Below are 27,835 nucleotides of genomic sequence, written 5' to 3' on the forward strand. Positions count from 1 at the left end.
ATAAAGTGATGCATGCTGGGGCAAAAAAAATCTTAATTTCATGCTCATGGGGTCTGAACTGGTGTGACTGGCCAGGAACAAGACCTTTGTGGATAGTTCGATGAAGATGTCAACCTTGTGTGCAGCAGCTGTGAGAAAGGCAAATTCCATGCAAGGAATCACTAGTAAAGAAATTGGAAATAAAACTGCCAATATCATAATGCTGTTATACAAATCTATGGTGCAACTGCATTTGAAATACTGTCTATAGTTTCTTGTCACTTCATCTCAAAAAGGATATTGTGGAGTTGGAAAAGGTTCAGAGAAGGGCAATCAAAATGACTCCCCTATGAAGAAAGGTTGCAGCATTTGAGACTTTTTAGTTAGGAAAAAAAAGATGAGTCAGAGGTGACATGATAAATTATTCTAAAATGATGCATGGCACTAGACTTCATGGACATCCAACAAAACTGAATGTGGGACAGATAAAAGAAAGGACTTCTTCACACAGCACAGAGTTAAACTGTGGAACTCGCTGCCACAGGAAAAAGTGATGACCATCAACTTGGATGACTTCAACAAAGGATTAGACAAATTCATGGGGGTTTAGACTATAGCCTCTATGGTCAGAGGGGGCAATGCCTCTGAATCCCAGTTGCTGGAAACTCCAGGAGGGGAGAGTTGCGCTTGTGCTCAGATCTTTGTTGGCTTCCCACTGGCCCATATGGTTGGCTCCTGCGGGAACAGGATGCAAGACTAGATGGGCCACTGGCCTGATCTAACTGGCTTTTCTTATTTCTTATGTGTTGTCAAAGTGAATATGGGGACAGGATTCGCCTCTGGATTCTGCTGCAAAATCTGGTCCTGTGTTTGTGTTTGTATCTGATGTACAGTGGTACCTCGGGTTACATACACTTCAGGTTACATATGCTTCAGGTTACATACGCTTCAGGTTACATATGCTTCAGTTTACAGACTCCACTAACCCAGAAATAGTGCTTCAGGTTAAGAACTTTGCTTCAGGATAAGAACAGAAGTCATGCTCCGGTGGCGCGGTGGCAGCAGGAGGCCCCATTAGCTAAAGTGGTGCTTCAGGTTAAGAACAGTTTCACGTTAAGAACGGACCTCCGGAACAAATTAAGAACGGACCTCCGGAATGAATTAAGTACTTAACATGAGGTACCACTGTATATCCTGTTGTTTGTGCTATGGATTTGAGGGCTGTGACTGTGAGCAAGACTGTGACTGCAGCCCAATGCCTATAGGAAAGTTTCATTGTCGAGAATGGGCAGTAGATTAAGAATAAAGGAAACTGCCTCATATTGTCTCAGACCATTGGCCCATGTAACCTAGTATTGTCTACACTGACTGGCAGCAGCACTCCAGGGTTTCACTGCTCTACCACTGAGCTCCATTCTCTGTCTTCCAAAGAATCCTGCTTTCCCCATCATGAGAGATGGAAAGGGATGCAAGGCAGCTTCCTTGAAGAGACCCCTTTCTTGCTGTCGCTGCTCCAGATGTAGTAACCTTGAAATGTCTGGTGCCTCATTAGGACTTCCATCCTGGTCACATGATGGTGCCTTGAAACTGCTGGGTACCTTGTGGTTTCTGGATGTAGGTTACAAAAAGCCTGTGATAATTGGCTTTGGAGAGCATCAAAGTGGGACGAGCACCAGGGGGGATGTGAAGAGCTCCCTCTCTTCTGCTTATGCATCTCACTCCAGCTCCCATAACCATGCCGGCATTGCGGATGGATTGTTGCAGGGGTGGAGAAACCTATCCTGTTCTGCTGTGTCCCAGGGGAATGCAGGGGAAATGGGTGAATAGGACCAGAGACTAGGGCAAGGCAGATCAGGACCTTGGACAGTTCCGGTGAGTAAAGAGCATAAGGACCCGGGAGAGCTCCTAGTGAGTCAGGGAAGATGTTGTCTTAGCAAAGGATTGGAGTCATCTGATGCCTTCAAAAGGCTATAAAGCCTTGACCTTCCAGTGATTTTGCCTCCCCCCCCCCACCGGAGTACTGTTTCCAATATGTCAATGTTATGTAGCTTATTCTGCAGTTGCATGTGGTTGTAGCAGGGAGCCTGCAGGAGAATCAGACTCTGAGTATGATGGGAGAGCCACCACATCAGGTATAGGCAAACTCGGTCCTCCAGATGTTTTGGGACTACAATTCCCATCATCCCTAACCACTGGCCTGTTAGCTAGGGATCATGGGAGTTGTAGTCCCAAAACATCTGGAGGGCCGAGTTTGCCTATGCCTGCACCACATCCTCAGGCCAGGGCAGTGCAGCAGGCAGTGCTGAGGGCTACTCCTCAAGTGGGGTGACGTGCATTATTTGAACCAGAGTCCTCCTCAAAATTAACACTGGGACCTTGAGGATGGGGTCATGACACAACCTACCACTCTTTTGAGAGCATGCACAAAATGTCTGTAGTAGGTGCGAATGAGGAGTGTACATCACCATGAAATGCAGCTTAACATGTTAAGAATGAGCCACTGCAAACATGCACTACGTGTGCTTCCATATTACCCCATCCTTCTGATGAGGGTGAGAGGAGGAGTTCAGAAGCTTTTGCTTTGACTTTCCACCAGCCACTGTTTAGCGTGTTGCCCAAACCCTAAACTGTGGTTCACATTAAGTATGGTTTGTTCATATGGCTTGTTTGTTCTTCATATCAATCAGGCTTCTTTAAACAAACCATTCTTTTGCAAATGTCTGCAGGAAATGGAGTGAAGCAAACTTAAGACTAGAAATATGAGAAACCAAAACGGATAGATTTGTCCGTTCCTGAACCTGGCTCATTCTTGTCAACCGTAGTTTAGTGTGATGTCCAAACTGGGACAGTGTTTGAAAGTACCCACACAGAGTGTTTGGGGGCAGTTGGGCTCTGCTCAGGCCAGAGTCCACTGGCAATGAGTGGTGCTTTCCTTCCCTCTGTTCCTCCTGAGCTTCAAGACCCACCCAGATGTGGGCAGGCTTTGGCGCAAAGGACAGAGTGCCAGAGGGGCTGGTGCTCCCTGGCTTCACCTCTGCCCATTTTGCAGAAAAGGGAGAAGGGGAGTCTGAGCTCCCACCCTGCTGTGGATCAGAGCTGGGTGGTCAGATGTAGTTTGCTGATACTTGGTTGCATTTTAACTCTAACTTTGGTAAAGTGCCCTGGCAACTGGTTGTGTGAGGAGGAGGTGCATCTCTCAATTTCAGTTTCTCTTTGTTTCTCATTTTTTTCAATCTTGTGTTCAGTTCTCCACATTTCCACATCACATATGCATATAATCCTTCTGAAAATTCATCAGTATTTAGTGCTGTTTTCTCCTAATACACGCATCTGGACATGCAACATTGCCCAATATGATGCATTTTTCTGTTATTTTCATTAACGTATGCATTTGTATACACGTTGTATATGCAGTTTTGCACATGTTACTTGACTGGAGAACTGCATTGCAAAATTCAGAAAAGTATGCATTTCCAAGGATGAGTTTGCATACTGTTTTGGAAATGGTGATTTAGGCAAGTCTGCCTTTGAATGTGACCTGAGCTGAATTTCTCATTCCTTCCCCATTGAATGTTGGTGTAAAAACCAGATAGAGATACTTAATAAAACCTGAGCTGGGCTTTGTAGCTGTCACTTCAACTGCCATTTGATCTGCAGCAGCGAGCAGGTTGGGTTCTGTTTCATCTGGCGATTTCTCTCTCTCTTTCTGGATAGTATTAACAAAACTCTCCTACATAGATTCATTGAAGATAATCAAGGCACATGTAGAAATATTGCTCACATTCAAATAGGCTGTTCTATGGCTCTGAATGTAGATGATTATAAACTTTTTATGAAGTTCTCTGTGGAGCTCTGTAAGGATGAGTTCACCCTTCTTCTTGGGTTTGCCATAACTAGACTGCCACTAGAGGAAGGCAGGGAAGTTTCTTCCCACTCTGGCCAGAGCCAATAGAAAGGAGGTATTTTCCCGCTCTCTGACAGAGCCAATAGAAAGTAGGATATTTCTGTACCTACATTTCCCAACCTGCCTTGGGGTCTAAAAAGGGGGAAAGGTGCAATCTTTTCTTAAAGGGGCAGCATTGTTATTCCTTCTACCTAATACTAATACAGTGGTACCTCGGGTTACATACGCTTCAGGTTACAGACTCAGCTAACCCAGAAATAGTACCTCGGGTTAAGAACTTTGCTTCAGGATGAGAACAGAAATCGTGCTCCGGCGGCGTGGTGGCAGCGGGAGGCCCCATTAGCTAAAGTGGTGCTTCAGGTTAAGAACAGTTTCAGGTTAAGAACAGTTTCAGGTTAAGAACGGACCTCCAGAACGAATTAAGTACTTAACCTGAGGTACTACTGTACACAGATTTGCTATCACTAAATAACTGAACCTTGTGGGGGCAGAATAGGCACCATACCAGGAAAGGTTCCACTTGCTCTCTAAAAGGGATCCAACAAGAGGGATGAGAGAGGTCAGCTTGCACCTTCTGTTAAAGCAAAAGAAGGGAGTCCTTTTCAGCCTGAAGGCCACATGTCTTTGTGGGCAAATTTCTGGGCTGGCATTTGCCAGTGGTGGGTGGAGCCAGAGGCCACAGTGACTAGAGCAACCCTTCCTTTTGCACATGCTCCTTGCACGTTGTCCCAGCCATGCAAATACCAAATATATATCTCTCCATCCTCTATTAAGGCACGCAAAAGACATGACTGTAATTCAGGAGCACATTCTAGCCTCTGATGAGAGTGCAGAACAGGGGGAATGAGGAGTGGAGTTTGTGAGGAGGTCCTGGGTCGGGGAAGGTGATAACAATCTGCAATTATTGCAGACTATAAAAGGACACACCTGGTACTGGAGTCGGGATCATGTGGGGTGCGCATTGTGGAGTTTTGTTTTTAAAATGCTTTGAGGGTTCTCTGCTGCCCTCCTCTGGTGAGCACCAGAATTTGCCCACCATATTGCAGCCATCACTGGAGCAGACCCTTCGCCATGCAGTTGACCCAAGTGTGACCTTATAAACTTTTTATTCTCAGCTTGAAAAAACAGATTAGGTGGTCAAAAGCACAATATCCCATCTCCCCATAATGGGCTGGGATTGCCTTTCTGCTCTCTCCCCCTTTTTAACGTTGAGCCTCTATAGCAAAGCATTCTAGGCCTGTCATAGTTACCATGACAGGTCCTGTTTTCTCCACAGAGAATAACACTAGGAATAAAGACTCCAGGTACCTAAAACAAGAATACAGAGGAAAGGAATTTGCTACCTTGAAAAGTTTGTTGTTTCTAGGTCTGGAGACCTTTTGGAGGTAGTGGGTGGAATGTTTATCTCTCTAATTTTGTGTAAAAAACACCAGTTTCATTTTTCCAAAAACAACAGCAAAGTGGTTTACGATCTCGCATAACAAATTTAAACTGCAACCTCCACCATTTCCCCCTTTGCTCTGTCCTTTGTGCAGGTGCAAGAGATCCTGGGTGACCAACCAGAGGTGAAAGAGAAGATGTTCACCATCTTAAAGCAATATGCAGCTGAGAGGAAGGTTGATTACTTAGCTTACGCCCTCCCCATGATCCTCACCAAGGACTCGCACCATCTCCTTATAGACAATATCAGGTACTTAGTTTTGGACACCTTTTCTATGCTATCCTCCCTGCCCTTGTTGATAACCTTCATGCAGCATAGGCATGTGAGATGAGTGGCACAAAGGGTTCTGAGTGCCCCAGCACACCTGATTTCTTCAATGGCTATCCCTGATGGCTGTGTTGTACCTCTAACCAGTGGCGGAGCTTCATGCTCCGGCACCAGGGGGTGGAGAGCAGGCGGGGGCGGGGCTGGCGCATGTCCTGGGGGCGGGGCACACTACCTGCAGGGGTGTGGCGCCCAGTGTGGGCGAGGGGGCAGCTGCGATGGCACCCTACCGAGATCACGCTGCCGGGGGTGGTGGGCTCCCTCCGCACCCCTCTTCCTCCGCCAGTGCCTCCAATGTCAGAGGCATCAATGCTTCCGAATGCCAGATCCTGGAAACTGGTTGCTTTTTGTGCTTGGGTATATGACCCGGACAAACGGCGGGTCCCTCGGCCAGTAAAGTTGAGATGAGCGCCGCAAACCCAGAGTTGTTCGCAACTGGACTTAACTGTCAGGGGTCCTTTACCTTTTTATTGCTTGGGAACTTTTCACAGGCATCTGGTTGGGCACTGTGAGAAAAGGATGCTGGACTTGATGGTCTTCCTTTGGTTTGATCCAGCTGCAGGGCTCATCTTACCTTCCTGCTGGCCTGCTTTGCCCCTGTTATCCTCTTCCATCTCTTCCTGCATGCCAGGATGGGTGAATCTGCCAATTCCAGGTTCTCTCAGTTTCTCTGTTTTCCAGTTTTCAGCTCAGTCTCCCGCTTTATTGCACCAGCTTACAATTTTTTTTAGATAAAGGAAGTCCTCACAGAACTTTGAGGGCGCTTTTCTCCTGAACGTACAAATTTCTGTATGGAATTTTGCCTAATGCGGACATTTTTGCAAGGAATTTCCCCTAACATCACACATTTTTGCATGTCCATTTCACCAGTATACATGAATCTTTTGCCCACACATGCTTGCCTACACTGTTTGGTTGGAGAACTGCGTCGCTGAATTCAGAGCAAATGCAAAAGTCAAAAGGATCACTGTATTTCAGTTCACATATTAGGTGTGTTGGCATTAAATGGTGAACCAAACCAAATTTCTTCCCAATTCCTACCTGTGTACTCTGCACTTAAGCACTCCCACCCCTCTCCTTGAGACTGTGGGATGATGGCATTTGGATTGGTTTATTCAATTATTTTTAAAATTGCAATTAAGCCCAGATAACATTGCTGGGGGTGGGAAACAAAGAACAGAATGTGGCAGGTTTGAGATGCCGTAATATCCAGGATTGTACTCAAGAGACTGGGAAGAATGTTGGCAAATGGAATCAGGTTTGTCTTAAGCTCAGCTTGGGTGGTTAGTTGGCATCCCACTTTGCCTAACCCTTTGTGAGTGTTTTTCCTGGATATTGCAATTTCTCCTGGTTCCACAGATTACAAGCAGGAGTTGGGAAAACAGGGCCAGATGGAGACCTGATTGCTTAATGACCAGGAGCTCCCAGGGTCTCTAATCCCTGCTATGAGCCTCACGTGCAGACAGTGCCCCACTGCGGAATAATCCCCGGGGATACGAGAGGGGAAGACATAGTGCAGGCTGGGAAGGCGACTTCATCTGGGCAACAGTCTCCTCTCCATTAGTCTAAGCTAGCAACACTGAAATCTAGAATCCTAGAAGGGAACCAAAGGTCCCATCAACCCCCTGCAATGCAGGAATCGCAGCTCAGGAAGCTCTGACAGATGACCATCTAAACCTCTGCTTAAAAACCTCCAATGAAGGAGAGTCCACCACCTTCTCAGGGAGTCCGTTCCACTGTCGACCAGCTCTTACCATCAGAAAAGTCTTCCTAATGTTTAATTGGAATCTCCTTCCTGGTCACTTGGTTTGGGTTCTACCCTCTGGAGCAGCTAAAAACAAACTTGCTCCATCTTTTCATATCTGAAGGTGACTATCACATCACCTCTCAGTCTTCTCTTCTCCAGGCTAAACGGACCCAACTCCCACAACTGTAGCTCAATATAGCCTTTGTTTCCAAATCCTTAATCATCTTGGCCACCCTCCTCTGCACATGCCCAGCTTGTCAACATCCTTCTTAAACTGCGGTGCTCAGAAATGGGCTTAATATTTCCAACTCTAACTGAAAATCTGGCTTCCTCCATCTTGATTTTAAAAAAGAATTTCTAGGTTTCTGGGCATTTTCTAATAAAGTTCATACGCAGGTACTTCGTGGGTCAGAGAATCTTGTTGCCTCTTGCTGCATGAGAGTGCCAATGCCATAATTTTACCGTCTTTGACACATTATTATCATGTATCTATTTACAATATTATTCTCTTGCTGTTCATCCTGAAACAACTCCCAGAGCGGCTTACATCAATGATAAGACAGTCCCCTGCCCTCATGTGTACAAACTAAAAGACACAACACAAAAGGAAAAATGGATTGGGAGGGTGGGGGGTGGGTGGGTGGAAAACAGAAAACTGCAATTATCTTTACTATGTTGCTTCTTTTTTTGTTTAAGTACTGCTTTAAAAGCTTTACAGCTCTCAAAACTTCCCTATGAGGTGGGCCTCTGTGGCCCCATTACCCATATGGGAAAACTGAGTCGAAAAGAGAGCGAGCAAGAGAGAGAAAGAGAATCTTGCTCAAGGTCAGACAATGAGACCGTGGCAGAGACTTTGCTGCTATTGTTCTCACTTGGAACCTTCCAGGGCTGAGCACTGACACCACGCAGAGAGGATTTCAGGGTTGGGCTCTGATATCATGCTCAGCTCTGTCACTTGTGCTGTGGGATTGAGACAACTTTCCTGCTGCTTTTGCTTTGGGGGAGGGAGAGTGCCTGTGTGTGTTAATGCATGTGTGGTGTGAGATTGTTAATCATTCCCCATCTCCCTCCATGTGCACCCTTGACTGCGGCCGTAGTCTCCCATGCCCAGCAATGCATCTCTGACATTCCAAGGAGAGACAAGAACCTTCTGTAGCTGCCTGATTGGATCTTCCTTCATTGCTGATTTCCACCACCAAGGGGAGCGGGGTGGGAGAACTGCTACTCTTCCGGACAGCCTCTTGCGTTATATACAGTACACAACCCTCCTCTTTTGCAGGAGCGATTGATATCTTCCTTGCATAGCATTTTGCTTGTAGCATCCTCCCTGACTCCCTACATCCGACACATGCTAAATCCTCTGGCTGGATCAAAGACCCCCTGCATCTGCCCCCCCACCACATTCTTCACTAGACTCGTTCCCCCCCTTCCCCTTTAATCATTATTATTTGTTTGCTTATTTATTTGTTTTATTCTTTTTTTCTGGCTCCCATGGATTTCTAACCTATTTATCCAGAATTAAGCTCTATCTGATTTTAATTTGCTGACATTTTCTTTATCCCTTTGGCTGGGGCGGGGAGGCGAGGGGCTGAGCACGTGCTTCTCCTGTTTGTGTGTCTCTCCAACCCCCCCCCCCAACACTGCCATATGGTTTGCACACACTGGAAAAGTGCACATTTTTAGTCTCCCATTCAAGGATGCGAGAGAAGAACGACAGAATCGGAAGATGAGCTGTCTTGGGTAAGTGGCAAATTGGTCTTTTCTTGGACTCAGAAGGCGCTGTGTGTGTGTGTGTGTGTGTGTGTGTGTGAGAGAGAGAGAGAGAGAGAGAGAGAGAGAGAGAGAGAATGCCTTTATGATTTTTTTACTCAAACCACTTAATTCTGCAATGAATTGTAGCACACTGCATATGCAAAGGTTTGCTGGCATCCTCTAGGAGCAAGGAGAAAAGGAAGGAAAGAAAACAACCGGCTTTTGCAAATGTGACCCGGTTAAAGAGGGAGAGAGAGAGAGACAAACTTTTTATTTTAGACTTACAATTCTGCTGCAGTCTGGTAGACGCATGAGAGTCCTCCCGTCCAAAGTGTTTCATGACAAAAAGGGATTTCCGGGCTCTCGTTACCAGGGAAACAGTAGCCTGGACACCATGGGGTTACTGTCACACACCAAGGTCAGCGGGGGTGACCAGATGTTGTGGCAAGACGGGGCAGTTAGGGGCTGCTGGTGGGTAATCTTGATGATGGAGACGGCTGATGCTCAAAGCTTGAGATGACTTTGGACCGCTATTAAATCTGCAGGGGGATTGCAGAGAAGCTGGGTGCTACACTTTTTGGGAAAGGGTTATTTTAAAATAGTGATTCTGGACCCGTGGTCCTAAAGCTTCTTGGTCCCCCACTAATGTGAGAATAGGTTCTTTCTGGGTGCATGCATTACACTGGCACAGCTCACATAGACCAACAGTCCATCTAGCTTAGTGTTGTCTACGCTGACTCGCAGCAGTGGTTCTCCAGGGTTTCAGGCAGGGACTTCCACCCCCCAGCTGTATGTATAGATGCCACTGGAGATTGAACCCTGGAAACTTCTGCATGCAAAGCAGATGCTCTACCACTGATCTAGACACATCGTGGTCAGACACCCAGTCCCTTCCGTTATTACAATCTGAAGAGGCAGGGAGTAAAGGCAAAATATTTGAACCAGCTCAGGCTAATATGGGTGGAGAAATTCAGTTCAGCTCAGTTTGGATTGTAGTGTGAACCTTACCTGATTTTCAGTTGTGGAACCAACATGCAAATAGAAACACATCTATCAGTTGATATTTGGATTGCAAAAGCTGGGTTCTCTGTCCACAAAAAAAATGCATAGGAAAATTTATACATTGGGGGGAAATTGTGCATATATGTGAAAATAACGTACCAAAAATCCACTAAATGAGTTTGCAAAAATGTGCAAATTACATGCAAAATGTATATATTTATGTAGATATATTTAGGAGAAACATGTCCTGTAATGTTGATGAATTCTGATGAGGACTTTTTAAAATCACACTCGCGAAGAAAAGTGGCAAGCTGGAAAAATAAGAAACCTTGGAAAAACTGAAATGGGCAGATTAGGCTAGAGGTATGCAAGCTTTCAGTCTTCAAAGAATTCTTCCCTTGGTGGAATGGAAAGTGAACTCACTAGAGCCAGCTTGGTGAGTTCCAAGCTACTGGAAAACATTTGCACTTTTTGTACTTTTAAGGCTAGCTTTGCAAGCAGCCTGCTATCAATTCAGGTTTTCCAGCTTTTGCCATTATCAGACCTGGCAAGGCAACTGTTTTCCAGTTACTTGTGAAACTCAGCAGTGCTCTGTGTGTACTTGAAAGATTGCTACATCCCCAATGAAGAATTATGTGAAACTCAAACGCTTGCGTTCTCTTTCACCTACTTTGGCCAGTCCTCTATAAATATAACAGTCAGTCTTGCCTATTTTGGGTCACCTTTTGAGGGTGAGCATGACAAGCACAGTATGCTGCAAAATCAGTAATTAGTTCACTGAAGTATTTGCAATTTTTTTGTGTGAGTTTGTCAGGCGGCCAAACTGCTTTGCTTATAGTGACAACATTACAGAGATTTATAGCATGGGGAATGGGCATAGGTCTGGGGTGAAGATTCTGCATTCGGGGATGTTGCTAGGGGCCTAAAAGATTTGGGGCATGGGACTGGAGATGCATATTTGTATGAAATCTGCCCATCCCGGTTCATATGAACAGATGTGGATCTAGAATGCCACAGAAGGCAAATTAACTGATTTCCCCTTCAGATAAATTGCAAATCAACCCTTTATTTAATTTGCAGCCCAGCCCAGAATACCTCACCCCAATTCCTCTTTCATTTGTATACCCCCATTAATTTCCCAAAAGATCCTGTTGCAAATAGGTCAGTGGCGGGGTGCCTGATTTGCCTATAGAAGGTCCCAAGTTCAATCCCTGATGGCATCTCTTAGTAGGGCTGGGAATGTCCTTTGCCTGAAACTCTGGAGAGCTGCTGCCAGTCAGTGTAGGTAATACTGAGCTAGATGGATCAATGGTTCGGCTTGGTACATGGTAGCCTCTGAAGTTTGCAGATTCCCTCCAAGGTAATACTGAGCTAGATGGATCAATGGTTCGGCTTGGTACATGGTAGCCTCTGAGGTTTGCAGATTCCCTCCTAAATCATCTCTAAATTAGGTCATCTTAAATTAATTATTCCCTCAAATTAATACCTTACCTAGTGACTCAGATCACTCCTGCTGCTCATCCCCATCCCCCTAAATTTATTTCCTACCCAGAAACATGCAGGGCACAGTAAAAGATTCAGGCCTCTACTTAATTTGCTCCCCAAAAGTCTTGGGGTTTATCTGTAGCATCTCTGCTTGAGGAAAAATCCCCAGTAGCTGATTTGGATATGGAGGAGGCTGCTTCTTATCTTCATAAAGTATAAGGATCTGAGCTAGCAGTCAGTCTTTATGGGCTGCCATGAATTGAAGGGAAAGGGTCCTGCAATTCAGAAAAGGGTTATTGGGTTGTCCCTGTCCCTGAGCTCTTCTCTTCTTTCAATTGGAATGGGTTTGAGGGACAGTGTGGTATTTCTCTGCCTGCCGTTGCTTTAGATCAGCCTTCACCAACTTTGTGCCTTCCAAGTTGCTGGCTGGGGCTGATGAGAGTTGTAGTACAAAACATCTGAAGGGCACCAGGTCAGCCTAAGTTGTACCTCCTGGACTTTCCATTTTGGTTTTTCATTCATTTCATTTCATATATATTGCATTTATATCCCACCTTCTTCCTCCCAAGAGCTCAAGCTGGTATATATGGTCCGCCCCCCATTTAATCCCCACAACAGCCCTCTGAGGAAGATGAGGTCACCCAGTAAGCCTCATGGCCAAGTGGGGATTTGAACCTTGGTCTCCCAGGTCCTAGCCTGACTCTAACCACTACACCACACTGGACTGCACAAACACTATGGACTCAAAAACTGGTCTTCAAACTAATAACCTCAAATGGGTCCTTCTGGTTTGTATCTCCACTGTTTCCTTACCCTTGCTTGACGTGGTTGGATGTATAAAATCCAGCTTCTCAGCAGAATTGTGGTTTTATACACCAACAACAACAACAACTCAGGGTACTGACTCCGGCTTCCAAAACTGGCACTGATGTCGAGCAATTCTTTCAGTACCTGGAAAGGTAGACCTCAGTTAAGGGACCAGGAGGAACCCTTGCACTGCAGTTTCACACAACAAACCGCAATGGTTTTGGATTGTGGTTTCAGCATCCAATATATTTTCTTTAAAAAGTTCTTTTCGGCTACACTTAATTTAAGAGTATCTGTATTCATCTCCCAAGAGACCTTTCATAATGAGTTATATGTTTAAGCTTCCCTTTTCCAAAAGGCTCTTCAAGTGGATTTTATTGCTTTCGCATATTCCCTTTCTGCAATGCAGTATGATGGAGGCTTTGATTTGCCACTATTACTTTGGTTGCTTTTCCAACAGTGGCTAGCAAGGGCAGCAGGTCGCATATTTTAGACAGCCTCCTCTTTTGTCGAGCTACTTTCTTTCCCTCTTGCCCGGAGGTTGCAGGGGAACATGTGTTTCTAGAACTGAGCTGCATTGTGTCTCTGGCAGAGATTAAATCTCTTCCCATCAGGGACACTATACTCCACTACAGAGGAAAACGCTGTAGAGTTTGTTTTAGCAGTAGCTGAAGAACAATCAATTTATTCTCCTTCTTCTGTGCTTGGATGTTTTGTTTTAGCAGAAACTGCTAAAAATGTGACAGTATTAAAATGTTGCACCCATCAGTGAGGCTTGCTGGATAAATTACCCTAACCCATAAAACAAACTGAATTTGGGTAAGTCTCTCTGCATAGGCCTGGCAAGCGGCGATAGTCTCAAGGCCTGAATCATGACTGGGAACCAGAGCCAGCTCTGCCATTAGGCAGAGGGAGACAGGTGCCTGGGGAGGCTGATGCTGGGCAGAGCTTTGCTTGCTGTGCAGTCCGTGGAGGATGCTGTTGAAGTAAGGATTCAAGGGCCAGTCCACTTCATTTCTATACATGGGATGTCTGATGGGGGTGGGTGGGGCATTTTGTCCTGCACTTCAGGCAGCAAGAAGCATCTCAGACCAGCCTTCCCATGCATTTCTTCCCCAGGACTCTTCCTGAAGGTAGGCGTTTCAGGACCACGGCGAGCTCAAAGGGAGCCACTTGCTCCAACAAGGGCTGAGAGCAGACTGAGCCCTTTCCAGTCTCTCCCAGGCAATCTGATTCCATGTGGACAATTTTGGATTCTTACAGGGCCAACCCTCTGGCCTGAAGACAGACACTCCTTCATTCTCAGCCCCTCCTGCCACCCACCTGGAGCACTCTTTGCTCAGCTGAACCAGTGAAGTACTGTGGGAGCCATTTGGTTTCTCAGACCTGGGGGGGGGGGGGAAGTGCCCTGAGCATCCTGCCTCATGCCCTGTTGGCATGGCAGGATCTTATGGGGACTCCTGTTTGTCAGACTAAGCACACTGAGGCTGTAGTGCCAGTTGCTGGAAACCACAGGAGGGGAGAATGCTCTTGTGTTCGGGTCTTCCTTGTGGGCTTCTCATTATGGCAGTGGTTTCCAACCAGTGTGCCGTGGCACCCTAAGGTGCCTTGAATGATGGTCAGGGATGCCGCAGGCAACCCTGGCATCTGTCCCTCTTTACTTCCCTCCCTCCTCTGATGCCCTCTCACATATCTGCCTCACAAAGGCTTGCAGAGCTGTTTGTTGCAACACTGACTACAAGCTCCACAGGCAAATAGTGCCTCTGGGGCTGGCCAGGGGGTGCTGGTTGCCAGGAGCTGAGGCGGCCTTGGTGTAAGCAAGCAAGTGGGCAAAGGAGGCCATCCAACCAGACCGCCAGCCCTTGCTTTTGAGAATGGACAGACAGGTGGGAGCCAAAACAATAAAACAATGAACAGGGTGGTGATGCAATTACTATTGCAATTGACACAAGATAATATCACCAAGGCAACTATCTGTAAACAAACAATAAATGTCCATTAAAATGTCAAAAGTAGTTTTCCCCCCCAAAATAGGTTTTATATCGAACAATTGCAAACACAGTAATAAAGAGTTCACTTTTCTTTGCATTCATCAAGAGAGATGACGCTTTTGTCAACCCAGTGCCCTTTAGATGTTTTGCACTCTAGGTTGTGCCTCTGTGATTAGGCTGGCTGAGGCTGGTGGGATTTGTAGCATAAAATATTTGGAGGGCACCAGGTTGTGGAAAGCTGCTCTAGCTGCTGCAGAAGACTTGAGCAAGCTAAGGAAGGGCTTTTGCAGTTTTGTAAAAAAAGCATTTTTTTTGGTTATGTGTGTGTGTCAGATCATAGGAGCCACTGTTTGATCCACAGAGCTTCTTTCCTCCATTTGCATCAGCACTGCAGGGAGCCAAAATCTGATCCATTATTTCAAAGTCTGCTAGAATTGGAAAACTCAGAACTGACAGCAAGTCAACCAGTGCGATTGACTGGGCTTTGAAGATTGCAAATGTCAGCTGAGCCCCCACTTTGGAGTGAGGAGAGTTTGCTCCTGGAGCTTGGGGAGAAGGAGGAGCTTTACACTCCCAACTATCAAAACAAGGCCTGCTCAGTCTCTCCTAAGGAGCATCACTCTCCCTTTGGAACTCCCCTTCAGGGCCAGCCCAAGAGATTGCCTTACCCTCCATCCCTTTGAGGGCCAACTTTAAAAAGCTGCATCTCTTGGACACCAGCTCCTCTACTCATCCATCTCCCTAAATTCCGCCTGCACCTGAAGCACCCTGCTCCCCCCTGCTGCATGGTAGGACCAGCCAGCTCTGTCCCCTTTGAAGGAATTTTGCATTGGCTTTGGCAAGGAGTGTGCAGTGGCCCACATGGCATGTGGCCAGAAGGTCCCCTGGGGACAGTGCCAGCCAGAAAGTGACAAGGTTGAGCTAGAGCAAAAATCTTGCTGTTTTCACTTTGCGAAAGACCCTTGCATTGCAGGGGGGGGGGGTGGAATAGATGACCCACTGGGTCCCTTCCAGCTCTAGGATCCTATGAAAGCCTGCTTAGAAGAGAGGAGTTGGGGACAGAAGGTTCCTTGCTAGCCCTTTGTGCTTTGCCTCTTCAGTGCCATCTCTTCCCATCCCTCTTGGCTGTTCCTCTGGCAGAGTCACCCTTCGGAAGAGGAGGAAGGACAAAAGCCACTTGATCAGTGTGTATTACATTCCCCAAGCAGGGAAGGCAGGATCTTCTCTGGTTACCAAAAGGTGCATTGCAGCAGGTCCCACCCCTCTCCAATGCATCCCAGCCGACTGTGGAGTCCACCAAGCTGTCAGTCTACTGATAGCACCCCAGGGACTGAGTTTCTGCCTATTAATAGGGAAGGTCACCCAAATACCTGGCAGAGCATTGGAGGCCTCTCTCCTCCCTCCCCCTCTTCTGGCTTCTTGCCCTGGGCCATGTGAAGCGATGGCAAGCCAGGCAGATGGCAGCAGAGGGTATGCACGGAGGGGATTAATGCAGACAGGAGGTTGCCCTACTAAACCCGTCAGAAAAAAAGCTGTAGTGATGGGGGGGGGGGGAAGCATGGAGCTGTCATCTGTTGCCAGCCAAAAACATTTCCCAGAGTTGTCACAACAATATCAAAGGCTACTCATGGGGAGCGATGTAAAAAAACAATAATTTCCACCCTGTCCTATGTTTTCGTTCCAATGCAGTTCAGTTTCTGCCAAATACCATGTTATTCCTATCACTGCTCACTACTTAATGGTGAGTTATGTAACTATTTATGCAACCTATGTTCATTTCAGTGCAAAGGAAACTTCAAAACAGAACAATCAATTTTGCATGTGAGCTGCTGTGGTGTAATGTTTAGAGTGTTGTACCAGGACCTGGGAGACCAGGGTTCAAATCCCAACTCAGACATGAAGCTCACTGAGTGACCTTGGGCCAGTCCCTGCCTCTCAGCCTGACCTATCTCACAGGGTTGTTGTGGGGATTAAATGATGATGGGGGGGGGGAGACCTATGTACACCACCTTAAGCTCCTTGGAGAAAAGGTGGGGTATAAATGCAATCAATGAGATGCAATGCTTTGATTGCAGAATTAAAAAAAAGCCACCACCCAAAACAGTGTGCGCTAAGACCAATTGTATTCACTTGACCGATTTCTGTTCTGCCCTCAATGGCATCTGCTGGCAGTGCTGGGCATGTCCCCTGCCTGAAACCTTAGAGAGCTGTTTCCAGTTAAAATAGATAACACTGAGCTTGATAAACCAATGGTTTACTCTGGAAGGCAGCTTCTTGCATTCCTACAGGAAGGGTTGCAGCTCATTGGTAGAGCATCTGCTATGCATGCAGAAGGCCTCAGATTCCAGGACCAGCATCTCTGGATAGGACTGCGGAATGTCCCCATCTGAAGCCCACAGGGAGCCTCTGCCAGTCAGTGTAGGCAATACCGAGCTAGATGGACCAATTTGGCCGCATTTGCACCATGCATTTAAAGCACCGATATCACTTTAAACAGCCCTGGCTTCTCCCAGTGAATCCTGGGAAGTGTAGTGAAGGGTTCTGAGAATTGGTAGGAGAACCTCACTACGGTACAGTTCCTAGAGTGATTTAGCAATCAATGCCTCTTCCCGGGGAACACTGAGAGCCGAAGCTCTGTAAGGGGAATAAGGGCCTTCTAACAACTCTCAGCAAACTCTTTGCGAACTACAGTTTCCAGAATTCTTTGGGGGAAGGCATGACTATTCAAAGTGGTATGATATGGCTTTCAATGCATGGCGTGAAGGCGACCATAGTCTGACTTAGTGTAAGGCGGATTCCTGTGTTTGTGAAGAGCGATGCTGCCTCTACCATGCCATTCTCTGCTCTTAAAAAAATCCCCTTTCCCACTCCAGCCTTCTGATGCTCTCTACACAGTCCTTGGAGCCTTTCCCAGCAGGAGACATGGGCCTCAAGGATCTCAGTATGCATCAGAGATATTGGCAAGATTGGCCGCCAGGCCAAGTCCAGCAATTTGTGGCAGCTATAACTGGGTAAATTGGTCCTTAGTTTCAAGCTAACGCAGTCCCCTGAGGCTATGGCATTTCATCCCTCCTCCCACCCCTCCCAATCTGGCAGCCTGGCTGGGTTTATACGCTATAAACCGAGAGTAATCCAGTGCGATGTATTTAATCTACCCGGAGATGTGTCTTCCTGTGGAGCTGATAGGTCCAAGGTGCACTTTAGCTGCTTTTGCAATGATAACCCACTCATCCCTCTCCTGTCCACCAGCTCTCACTGAGTTGTCAACAGGTGACCCAGAAAAATGAAGAGCCACATCAGGCAGGAGGTTTGGGGACTGGTAGATGACAGATCAAAGTCTACCAGGAGTGTCTTCTGCACAATCCCCGTTGACATGGATGTGAGTGTCTCTTTGACTCAGCCCATCTATTCGGCTATTTAAACCTCCCCAGCAGCTGAAACAAGTTCGAGGAGTTGTTATCCAGGCCAGGCCCCGAGCAGCTGCCTGCCTTTCCCTCTTGTGCAAAAATGTAACTGCACGATACCTGTGCAGAATGATCAAAGGGCTAGGACTAGTCCCCAGATGAGGAAAGGTTGCAGCCTCTGGGGCTTCCTAGTTTAGAAAAAAGGCAAGAAAATAGAGACATGGTAGAGGTGCATGGTGCAGAGAAAGCAGATAGAAATATCCCACCCCCCGCTACTTCTCTCTGATTTTGTGCCATTCTGGGCCCATCACTTGACTACAAATTAGGATAGGGCTGGGCTGGCCCTCCCTTGAGGCAAGGTGCAGCAATTGCCTCTGGGCAGCAGCTTCCAGGCCATTGGGAGTGGCAGCAGATCTAGGCCCACAAGCAGCGCACTGGTCACCATTCCCCTCCTCCTCCTCCCCTCCTCCCCTCTGCTGCCTCCCATCCACAACCCTCCTCCCCGGCCACCGGCCTTATTTTCATTCAATTTCCTTTTTGCCAGATTGGAAGAAATTTAAAGACTATTTACAGAAATACTGCAAAATTAATGAATGCTAGAATGATGTTGGATTGAAGTTAAGTGGTTTCTAGCTGTAATGGTATAAAAGAATATGAAAAAATGGATTTTTAACAGGTAAAAATTTAATGTTATAATATATTAAGATTAAAGATCAGGATAAATTAAGGAGGGAAAGGAATTGCTGAACTAATAAATTGAACTGGAATACAAAAAAGGGAGGTATGAGGAGGTCCGGGAAACAAGCAAATGAAAGATAAGTGATAGAAAGATTGAACTGTTTTTAACTATTTTTATTTTGTATTTTTTCTTCTTTTTCTTTTTTCATTTTGTAATATTGTGAAAACCTTAATAAATATTTATTTAAAAAAAAAAAATTCCTTTTTGCCTCAGTGGGAGAGGGATTCAAGTGAGCGACTGTATAGTTAAACTGTGGTACTCACTGCCACAGGAAGCAGTGATGGGACTCACATGGAGGGCTTTCAAGGTGGATCAGACAAATTCATGGAGGAAAAGGTTATTGACGTCTACCTGGGCGCTGCTTGTGGGTTTCTCAGAAGAGGCATCAGGTTGGCCACTGTCAGAACAGGATGCTGGACTGAACGGGCCCTTGGCCTTATGAGGCTCATCTTAAGTTTTTAACGCCAGGGAAATATATCACTGGTCCGTGCCCTGAGCAACACACTTTGTACCGGTGGGGTGGAGGAAGGGGCCGCAAGATCCAGCAGCCCCCCGGGGCAGGCCTTCTGTCCAGCTAAGCCCAGCAACAAAATCAATCGGCTGCATACATACAATTCCTTCCAAGCATATTTTTTTTCCACCTGAAATTATTCTGGGCACTGTTAAGGGCAGCCAGGAGTGGTAACTCTGCGAAGGGTGAACTATTAGTACGTGTTGCCTTTTCTAGAATAGCTGCTGTTCCCGCTGCTGCTGTTAATACTTTTGCTGTGTGAAGTTTCTCCCCCTGATCACAGGATGTAATTTGAGGCCAATTAATTGGTGCTTTTGGGAGCCCTCTTCTTCAGAGAAGCTGCAGTGGCGTCACCTCCATGGGAAACAGGCAGCTCTGTGAAAGAGGCAGGAGAAGGGGGAGAGGGAGGGGAGGCTGCCTGCCTGGGCTTCAGGCACTGGAGACAGAAGGGGAAAGGCAGGGAGAACCAAGAAGGCTAGAGGAGGAGAAAGGTGCAAGGCCTTCTCATCTCTGGAGCAAGAAGGGGAAAGGGGAGGACGGTGGTGACCCCCCTCAGGCAAAGCCATTTGCGATGCAAAGAACGCCTGTGGTGAGGAGAACTTGCCTAGCCATTAGGCAGGGTGGGGCTGGTGCCTCAAGTGGCAGGATCCCCTCAGGCGGTCTGCCAGCTGGTGCCCCACATGCCCTGCAACCTCTGCCACATGTGGAGGGGGGGAATAGCCCAATTGCATACAAAGCAGTCAGTGAAAAATATTGTAGGACTGGGGTTAGGTGGATGCCCTAGAATTGTAGAGTTGAAGGGACCATGAGGGTCATCTAGTCCAACCCGCTGCAATGCAGGAATCTTTTGCCTTGGGGTCTTGGGAATCTTGGGATCCCTTCAACAGCCCTGTGATTACCTCCCCCCCCCACCAAGTGGGGAATAGGCCCCGTCGGAGTGTTGTAGGGTTGCTGAGCTGGAAAGGACTCCAAGGGTCATGTAGTCCACCCCTGCATCCTTTCATCCTATGCTCATCCTGTATATTGGCATAAATTAAACATTATCTCACAGCAATGCCATCAGTCTTCCACTGAGCCCACCTCTGCACACACACCTTTAGCCTCAGGTGAGGTCCATCTCAACCTGGATGCCCCTGCAGAGGTCATGGGAAATTAAAACCCACGCTCGATTCCACCTGGCAGCGACTTTGTTCCAATATGTTGGGCATCCTGGTAGCTGCCGAGTAGCCCTGCAAAAAGACCAAAGCGTCCTCAGCTGCTCTGCCTGCGTGGGTAGGCTTGGCGTGGGCGTTTGCGTTCCCGAATGCCAAGCGCAGCAAAGATGCCTTCAGCGGGGTGGGATGCGGGGCTGGTGAGCTCATTGTGATTTTGCTGTCAGACCGTAGTGAAGAGAAAACACCATCTGTGAGTTGAGCTTTAAAAATACTCCACACTTTGGGTCTGGCTTGCAAACGGCAAGCGTGTCACCCGTGTGCAGATTTCACCTGCCAGATCTGACGTACTTCCTATGTTGGGAGAATAAAAGGGTAGTTGGTGAAATAGCGAAAGGCACCAAATTGCAAGCGGCACATGGCTGTAGTGAGCGCAGAAGTTTGTTGCTCTCTTTGCAAGGTGTTTAGATCCAGCATTCAGGAGGACGAGCTGTGCATTTGATTCAGATAATAACACGACGCAGCAGCTGAGGATCAGAGGACTCTGCTTCACCTCCCTCTGTGCTCTTATAAATGCTGGGTTTTCTTCCGCTGTGATGGGTTTGTAAGGCTCTGGATTGCTGGAACCTGCCCTGCCCTTTCTCTGCCACTTCCCTAACACTTCTCCCTTGCCATGTTCTCCAGGATCTTCATCCCCAGGAAACACCGACAGCGCTTCGACGAGGTGGTCTCCCAGAGCCTCATCAGCAAACTGTGCCACGCCAAGAGCAAGCACTCCGCCAGTCGGCTGAGGCGCAGCCGCAGCGAGGACCACCACGAGCGCCTCCTGGTCTCCACGCGGGCCAGCTCAGTGCCCAGGAGCCACGAGGAGAACGGCAAAAGCTTGAGGAAGGCGACTTCCCTCATCGCCAGCAATGTGGGCTCAGGGGCTGCGCGCAGGTAACTCCTCCTTCCCACAGACCTTTGGAACTCACTGCAGGTGTTTGCATTCTGCGATTTAAACAGTAAATCTATAGAATGAAGGAAGAAGCCATCCCCGCAGAATCATAAGGGCTGCAAAACAAACCCCTGTGTGATTCTTCTTAAGTGTTTTGTTTTATGTATCAGCTTGTTTAGCACAGGAGCGTAGTTGATGGAGTGCCCTCCAGACTCCCTAGCCAATGGCCATGTGCGCTGGAGCTGATGGGAGTTGTACTCTCATAGGATAGCTCAGTTTGTTAGGGGGTGGTGCTGATAATGACAAGGTTGCAGGTTTGATCCCCATATGGGGCACCTGCATATTCCTGCATTGTAGGGGGTTGGGCTAGATGATCTTCAGGTTCCCTTCTAACTCTATGATTCTAACAACTAGAGGGCCCCACATTGGCTACCCTTGAATTAACAGGTGCCGTACAAGGCTGCCAGCTGTTGATCCTAGAATTGTAGAGTTGAGACACCTCGATTCTTTTCACATGCACTGCTGTCAAGCCAGGTGTCCCCCATCCTGCATCTGTGCATCTGAATATTTCTGCCTAATTGCAGAACCTTACCTTTGTCCCTGTCAGAATTCATGTTAGTTTTGTCCCAGTTCTCCAACCTGTTAAGGTCACCTTGAATCCTGATTCTATCTGCTGTTGTTTCACCTGTGGTTAAATAGAAATGTCATAAACAAACAAAGAAGCACTGGCTTTGAAATAACAATCTGTCACATTTTCCTAAGCTTCCTCATGCTCTTGATGCTGATACTGTGGGGTGTGCGTAGGTAACGTGCCACATCAACCTTCCTTTGTACAGCAAGCCATCTATGGTGGGGGCAACAACCATGGCAACAAGCAGAGGAGACCATCTCTATGTCTCTCTCCTTCAGCCATCCAGTATACAGTGGTACCTCGGGTTACAGACACTTCAGGTTACAGACGTTTCAGGTTACAGACTCCGCTAACCCAGAAATAGTACCTCGGGTTAAGAACTTTGCATCAGGATGAGAACAGAAATTGCGCGGCGGCGGTGCAGCGGCAGCGGGAGGCTCCATTAGCTAAAGTGGTACCTCAAGTTAAGAACAGCTTCAGGTTAAGAATGGACCTCCAGAACGAATTAAGTTCTTAACCCGAGGTACCACTGTATCATTATCTGACGCAGGACCTTGCTTGAGAATTACTAACCATGCTAGGAACTGTGACCCTGATGCCCAAGTTCAAGGTGCAGTGAGGGTTCGTGAGCCTCTTCCTCATAGAGCTGGAGAAGGCCATCAGTGGCCACTAGCCAAGATGGCTTGGCTTTGCCTCCACAGCCAGAGGTAGTAATGGCAGAACTGGGAAGAACTGCATGCCAATGAAGGTGAAAGACGGTTGTTGAAGGAGGCAGGGGTGGTGAGATCTCCTAGGCTGGGGGAAGGTGAGAGCTGGGAAGGTACAACCTTTTCTGTATGGGGCAAAAGTTAAGATATACCTGTGAGAGAGGACTTTAAATTCTTTTCATTTCTCTGTTCTTTCTTTTCTTATTTTGGTTAGGTTAGTGAATTTGTTTTATTGTATTATGAAAAGTCTTAATAAAGTTTTATTATTAAAAAAAAGGGGGGGGGGGAGAAGGAGACTCATCTACACAAGGAAAGGGAGGTGGGGCTGGAGAATAGAAGCCAGAAGAAGGCTTGTTCTTCCCTGGAGTTTCTGAAGCTCCTGCCCCAGTGCCAACCAACATAAGGACCACTGGCGGAGGAAGAGGAGTGCAGGGGGAGCCCCCAGGATGCACGCCCCAGCGCCAGGATGCGTACCAGCCACGCCCCTGCCTGCTCTCAGCCCCTCCCCCCAGTGCTGGAGCATGAAGCTCCGCCACTGATAAGGACTAGTAACTTGCTTGTTTCCCCCCAGGACTGTTCGTGTCTACAAAGGCAGCAGGAGCTTTGGGTTTACATTACGTGGACATGCCCCCGTGTGGATAGAGTCCGTCTTGCCTGGTAAGGAGAACCAAGGTGTCCTGCGGAATACCGCTGATGGTTTCATTTCCAGAAATGGCACTTGCAGGTTAACTCCAAGTTCTCTGTGTGTTTTTCATTTCTCTGACCAAACCTTAAGCCCATAAATGCAATCAGGGAAGAGAAAGGTGTGTGGTTGGGGTGGGTGTTGTATCTTCAGGAAACTCTGCTTTTGAGGCAGGGGATCATCTGCCCAGTCCTGAATGACTGATCAATTTGTGCTCTCTCCCTCTGCCCCCCATCTCTAGGGAGTCCAGCTGACAAAGCATCCTTGAGAGCTGGGGACAGGATCTTGTTCCTAAACGGCCTTGATATGAGGTGAAGGAGCTGCTCCTTTGTGTCTGCCTATGATCACCCCTGGGGCTCTGGAATGCCTGCACCCAGGGAGGCTGCAATGCCCCTCTGGAATCCCATGCATCCCAAGAAGGAGATGCATTATCTTGCTTCAGCCTTTGTTGACCTGGTGGGTGGTCTCCAGATGCTCTGGCTGTGCTGGCAGAAGCTGATGGGAGCTGTGGTCCAATGTGTCTGGAGGGCACCAGGTCGATGAATGCTGTCCTACTTTGTGCAAACCTGCTCAGCGCAGTACCCACCTGCCCTTCCTCGAAGGGCTTTTCTTGTGTGGCTGTAACTCTCCTTGAAATGTCACAAGAGTCTTTCTCTCGCTCTGCAGGAACTGCTCCCATGAGAAGGTTGTGTCCATGCTCCAGGGCAGCGGGGCAATGCCCACCTTGGTGGTTGAAGAAGGCATCGTGAGCTTTTCCAGTGGTAAGATCAGAGATGGGTCGAGGGGAAGATTTGGTCCCAGGGTTGGAATGGGAGGGGAACACATTCTACTTTCTTCTCAGCCTCTGTGTGAGGCGAGCTGCCATCTCTCACCTGCAGCTTGCAGGACTCCCAAGGTAGGAACCCTGGAAATTATGGGTTGTGTCAACCAAGTTCTGCTTACAGTAGACCTACTGAAAGTAATGAACCTTACTTGATCATGTCCCTTAATTCCAGTGCTTCTGCTTTGAGCAGGCACAGCATGGAATACAGCCATGCATTTCTAAGAGTCTATGTCAGAGGGAAGTCAAGGTGCTCACAGAACTACAGTTCCCAAGTGGCAAAGAGAAGATCAGCCTGGGGAAGACTGCAGCTTAGTAGCAGAGCCCCTGCTTTGCATGCAGAAGGTTCCCAGGTCAGGCACCCCCAAACTCAGCCCTCCAGATGTTTTGGGACCACAACTCCCATCATCCCTAGCTAACAGGACCAGTGGTCAGGGATGATGGGAACTGTAGTCCCAAAACATCTGGAGGGCCAAGTTTGGCCATGCCTGGCTTAGAGACTGTTGTAGTTAAGTGGTTTATGGTTGAAGTTAAATTGTTTCAACAAAATAAAATAAAAATTACCTCATAGGGCTTGAAAGGAGAATGTGACTGTTTCAAAGGATGGACACAAGCGATGCCATGCTATCAGTACCCTGAGTGATCTCTGTGTTGGGGAAAGTTAATATTTGGAGCCACCAAAGATTTGCAAGAGGATTCACTGGGTTTTTGTTTTGTTTTTTTGCTTGGGATGGAGTCACGTGCTTTGAGAGGGAGGAATTGGGAAGCACTGCCACTTTAAAAGACAGGTTCAGAGCAGTGATTACACCAGGGTGGTGAGGACTGGGCATTGTTCATGTCAGCTAAACTTCCAGGGTGAATGCTAACTCTGATTTATCACGGTGGGGGTTCTTTCCGGACCACATCCCTTCAAACATACGAAGGTTTAACAACCTGCTACATAGCTTTTGGACAGGAGCAGTTTGTAGCTTGTGATTTTGCAAAATAGGCGGTTGTCTGCTTTAGGGAGGTAACGGAAGTCAACATCCGCTCCTTTGGCACCGCAGAAACAAATCGCATGAAACTTCATAGAGCTGCCAGGTGGATATGGGGAGAGTATTGCTCGAATTCTTAAACACGGTCCAAATCCTATGCCATCCATGAGCATTAAGGCTGCAGCCCTAAGCACACTTACTAGTCAATAAGCCCCTGAATGGGACGGACTCATGAGAAAACTCGTTCACATCACGGTGGAAGTGGCGCTGTTGTTTGTATGACTCCTGTATATGGGAAGTATAGAGAGATAAGTCACTTTGCTAGGTCTGAGGAAAGGCTGTAGCTCAGTGGTAGAGCACCTGCTTTGCCTGCAGAAGGTCCCAGGTTCAATCCCCAGCATCTCCAGGTAGGGCTGGGAAAATATATGAAATCCTGGAGGGTTGCTGCCAGTCAGTGTAGATAGTACTGAGCTAGATGGACCAGGAAACTTCCGGGAAAAGGAAGTTCCCTGTGCCCTTATAATTTGGCCCTTTATCCCAAACCATGAGAACTAGAATCTTATTTTTAGGGAAAGGGCTCTATCTTAGTGCTAGATCACATGCTGTGGATGCAAAAGGTCGCTGACAATACTCAGCTAGATGGACCCAAGGGTCTGACTAAAGCAGCTTCTTCTTTTCCTAGCACATTGAGGGGCAATGCAAAGACTTGCACAGTCAAAATGAGAGGGAAAGGGGTGCATTCATTGTGCAACCCTCCCAAAACCCTTTCTTATGCTGAATGGTCACTGGAGGGTTCATGCCCCAATCTCCCACCTTGGCTCAAAGGCACACCTGGCTCTTTTCCTGCTTTACCATGATTTATCCATTTATGTGCAGACGGCGAGTCATCGGAGAGCCCCAACTCCTCTTCGGCACTCACCTCCTTGCAGTGGGTTGCTGAGATCCTGCCCTCCAGCATCAAGATCCAAGGGAGGACCTTCCATCAGCAGCTGGAACATCTGCTTACGCCGCCAGAACGCTACACAATCTGCAAAGCACTAGAGAGTTTCTTCCAGCACAGGTAGGTTATTCCCTCCATTTATTTCTGAGTGGGGCATCCAAAGCCCTGTTAGGACCTGCAGCAGCATCCATTTACCATGTGCTCTCTGTTACCTGAGTCCTGCATGCGGGCCTATTGTGGTTCTTGTAGACACAACACTTTGACAGCTGAGTCCATGCAATTCCTTTCATCAGGAGCTAGGGGCTTGCAGTTCAAGGCTAGCACCAGGAGCTGGTGGGTGGGTTTCCACCACCGCCAGAGGTATGTTCTTAAGAAAATGTCCCACTTCTGACACCATGTGCCAGCAAGTGGGCTAAGGCAGGTCTAACTTGCCCATATGCCTTATTGCAACCAACCTAATTCCAAGCAGAGCTGTCTCTTCCTGATAGCACTATCTAGCTCAGAGCTTTCCAAACTTTTCATGCTGGTGACACACTTTATAGACAGGCATCATTTTGTGACACGGTAATTCAGTTTTACATCATTTCGTGACAGTAATTCAGTTTTACTAGCAAACCAGAGGTTAAACTAACTGCTTTCTAGCCCCAGAAGGAGCATGGGGAGTGTTCATTTGGCACACCTACACACTGCAGCCAACATACTAATGTATTTGGATTTGATATCCCACTTTACCACTACCCTAAGGAGTCTCAAAGCGGCTAACAATCTCCTTTCCCTTCCTCCCCCACAACAAACACTCTGTGAGGTGAGTGAGGCTGAGAGAGTTCAGAGAAGTGTGACTTGCCCAAGGTCACCCAGCAGCTGCATGTGGAGAAGCAGGGAATTGAACCCAGTTCACCAGATTAGGAGTCCACTGCTCTTAACCACCACACCACACTGAAAGCTGTGATCTAGCAAGACAGAACTTAAATCTTCCTACGGAAAGATGGGAGGCATCTTTGAATTCTCAAGTGCCTTCAGTAGCAACCTGACAAAAGTGAGGCTTTCTTGCTGGCAAGGAGGACAAGCAATGTGGGAAGCCTCACCTAACTAATTTGTGCCTGTCAGATTTCCTTTTAGAGGCACAGGGGCAGCAGAGGTCAAGAGACCAGGGCATCTCCTGGTGGCGCCAAAGAACATTGCATCCTATTTTCCAGCTCCCCCCCCAAAAAAACACTGTTGTATTTTCTCTTGTCGTCCCCCCCCAGGAACATAGACACCCTCATAGTGGACGTCTACCCAGTCCTGGACACCCCCTCCAAGCAGGTCATCTGGCAGTTCATCTACCAGCTGCTGACGTATGAGGAGCAGGAGCACTGCCAGCAGAAGATCACCAGGTTCCTTGGCTACAAATCAGTGGCGGGTGAGCAGCCAGCACCTGGTGGGGAGGAGCACCCGTGGGTGGCACTGCTCAGGAGCTCGAGTGTCTGTCTCAAGCCAAACATATTAAACCCCTGTGTTGCAAACAATTATCAGTAATATCCAAGGCAACACAATGACCGAGTACAACAATGTGATGTCAATATGAACTCTTTATATAATCTATACAGAACATTGAACAGTATGAAATATATGAAATATGCACACTCTGCAAAACCAAATAAACAGAAATCTTATAAATCTCTGAAAATTACAAAATATGCACTCTTGATGGATTCTCTTGAAAACATAGAACCAAATAAACATAAGTCTTATAAGTCTCTGAAAGTCTTTGCAGACTATGCAAGTCTCTGAAAGAAGCAAGGGGTCAGATTCTATGTTTCAAACTGTTCAATGTTCTGTATAGATTATATAAAGAGTTCTATGTTTTCAAGAGAATCCCTCAAGAGTGCATATAGTTAGATGGTTTTTGAGCCTGCTTTGTATTA

At 47.4% G+C, this 27,835-nt stretch overlaps 1 protein-coding gene across 4 annotated transcripts in view; it reads left to right on the forward strand.

Annotated features, from left to right (window-relative positions):
- The window catches only part of GRID2IP (Grid2 interacting protein), a 69,775-nt gene that overhangs the window by 10,614 nt on the left and 31,326 nt on the right, over positions 1-27,835 (forward strand). For 3 of the 4 annotated variants that reach the window (XM_080981685.1, XM_080981683.1, XM_080981684.1), the window contains 7 exons: positions 5,419-5,573; positions 20,922-21,176; positions 23,084-23,169; positions 23,436-23,505; positions 23,861-23,955; positions 25,865-26,048; positions 27,176-27,330. In XM_080981685.1, the coding sequence (XP_080837811.1) occupies positions 5,419-5,573; positions 20,922-21,176; positions 23,084-23,169; positions 23,436-23,505; positions 23,861-23,955; positions 25,865-26,048; positions 27,176-27,330 (1,000 nt within the window). Of the gene's footprint in view, positions 1-5,418; positions 5,574-8,409; positions 9,136-20,921; positions 21,177-23,083; positions 23,170-23,435; positions 23,506-23,860; positions 23,956-25,864; positions 26,049-27,175; positions 27,331-27,835 lie in introns of those variants that run through there. The other variant, XM_080981686.1, reaches the window with a different exon arrangement.

This window comes from Podarcis pityusensis (genome assembly GCF_964106645.2).
Source record: "Podarcis pityusensis genome assembly, chromosome: 14".
Taxonomy (NCBI): Eukaryota; Metazoa; Chordata; class Lepidosauria; order Squamata; family Lacertidae; genus Podarcis; species Podarcis pityusensis.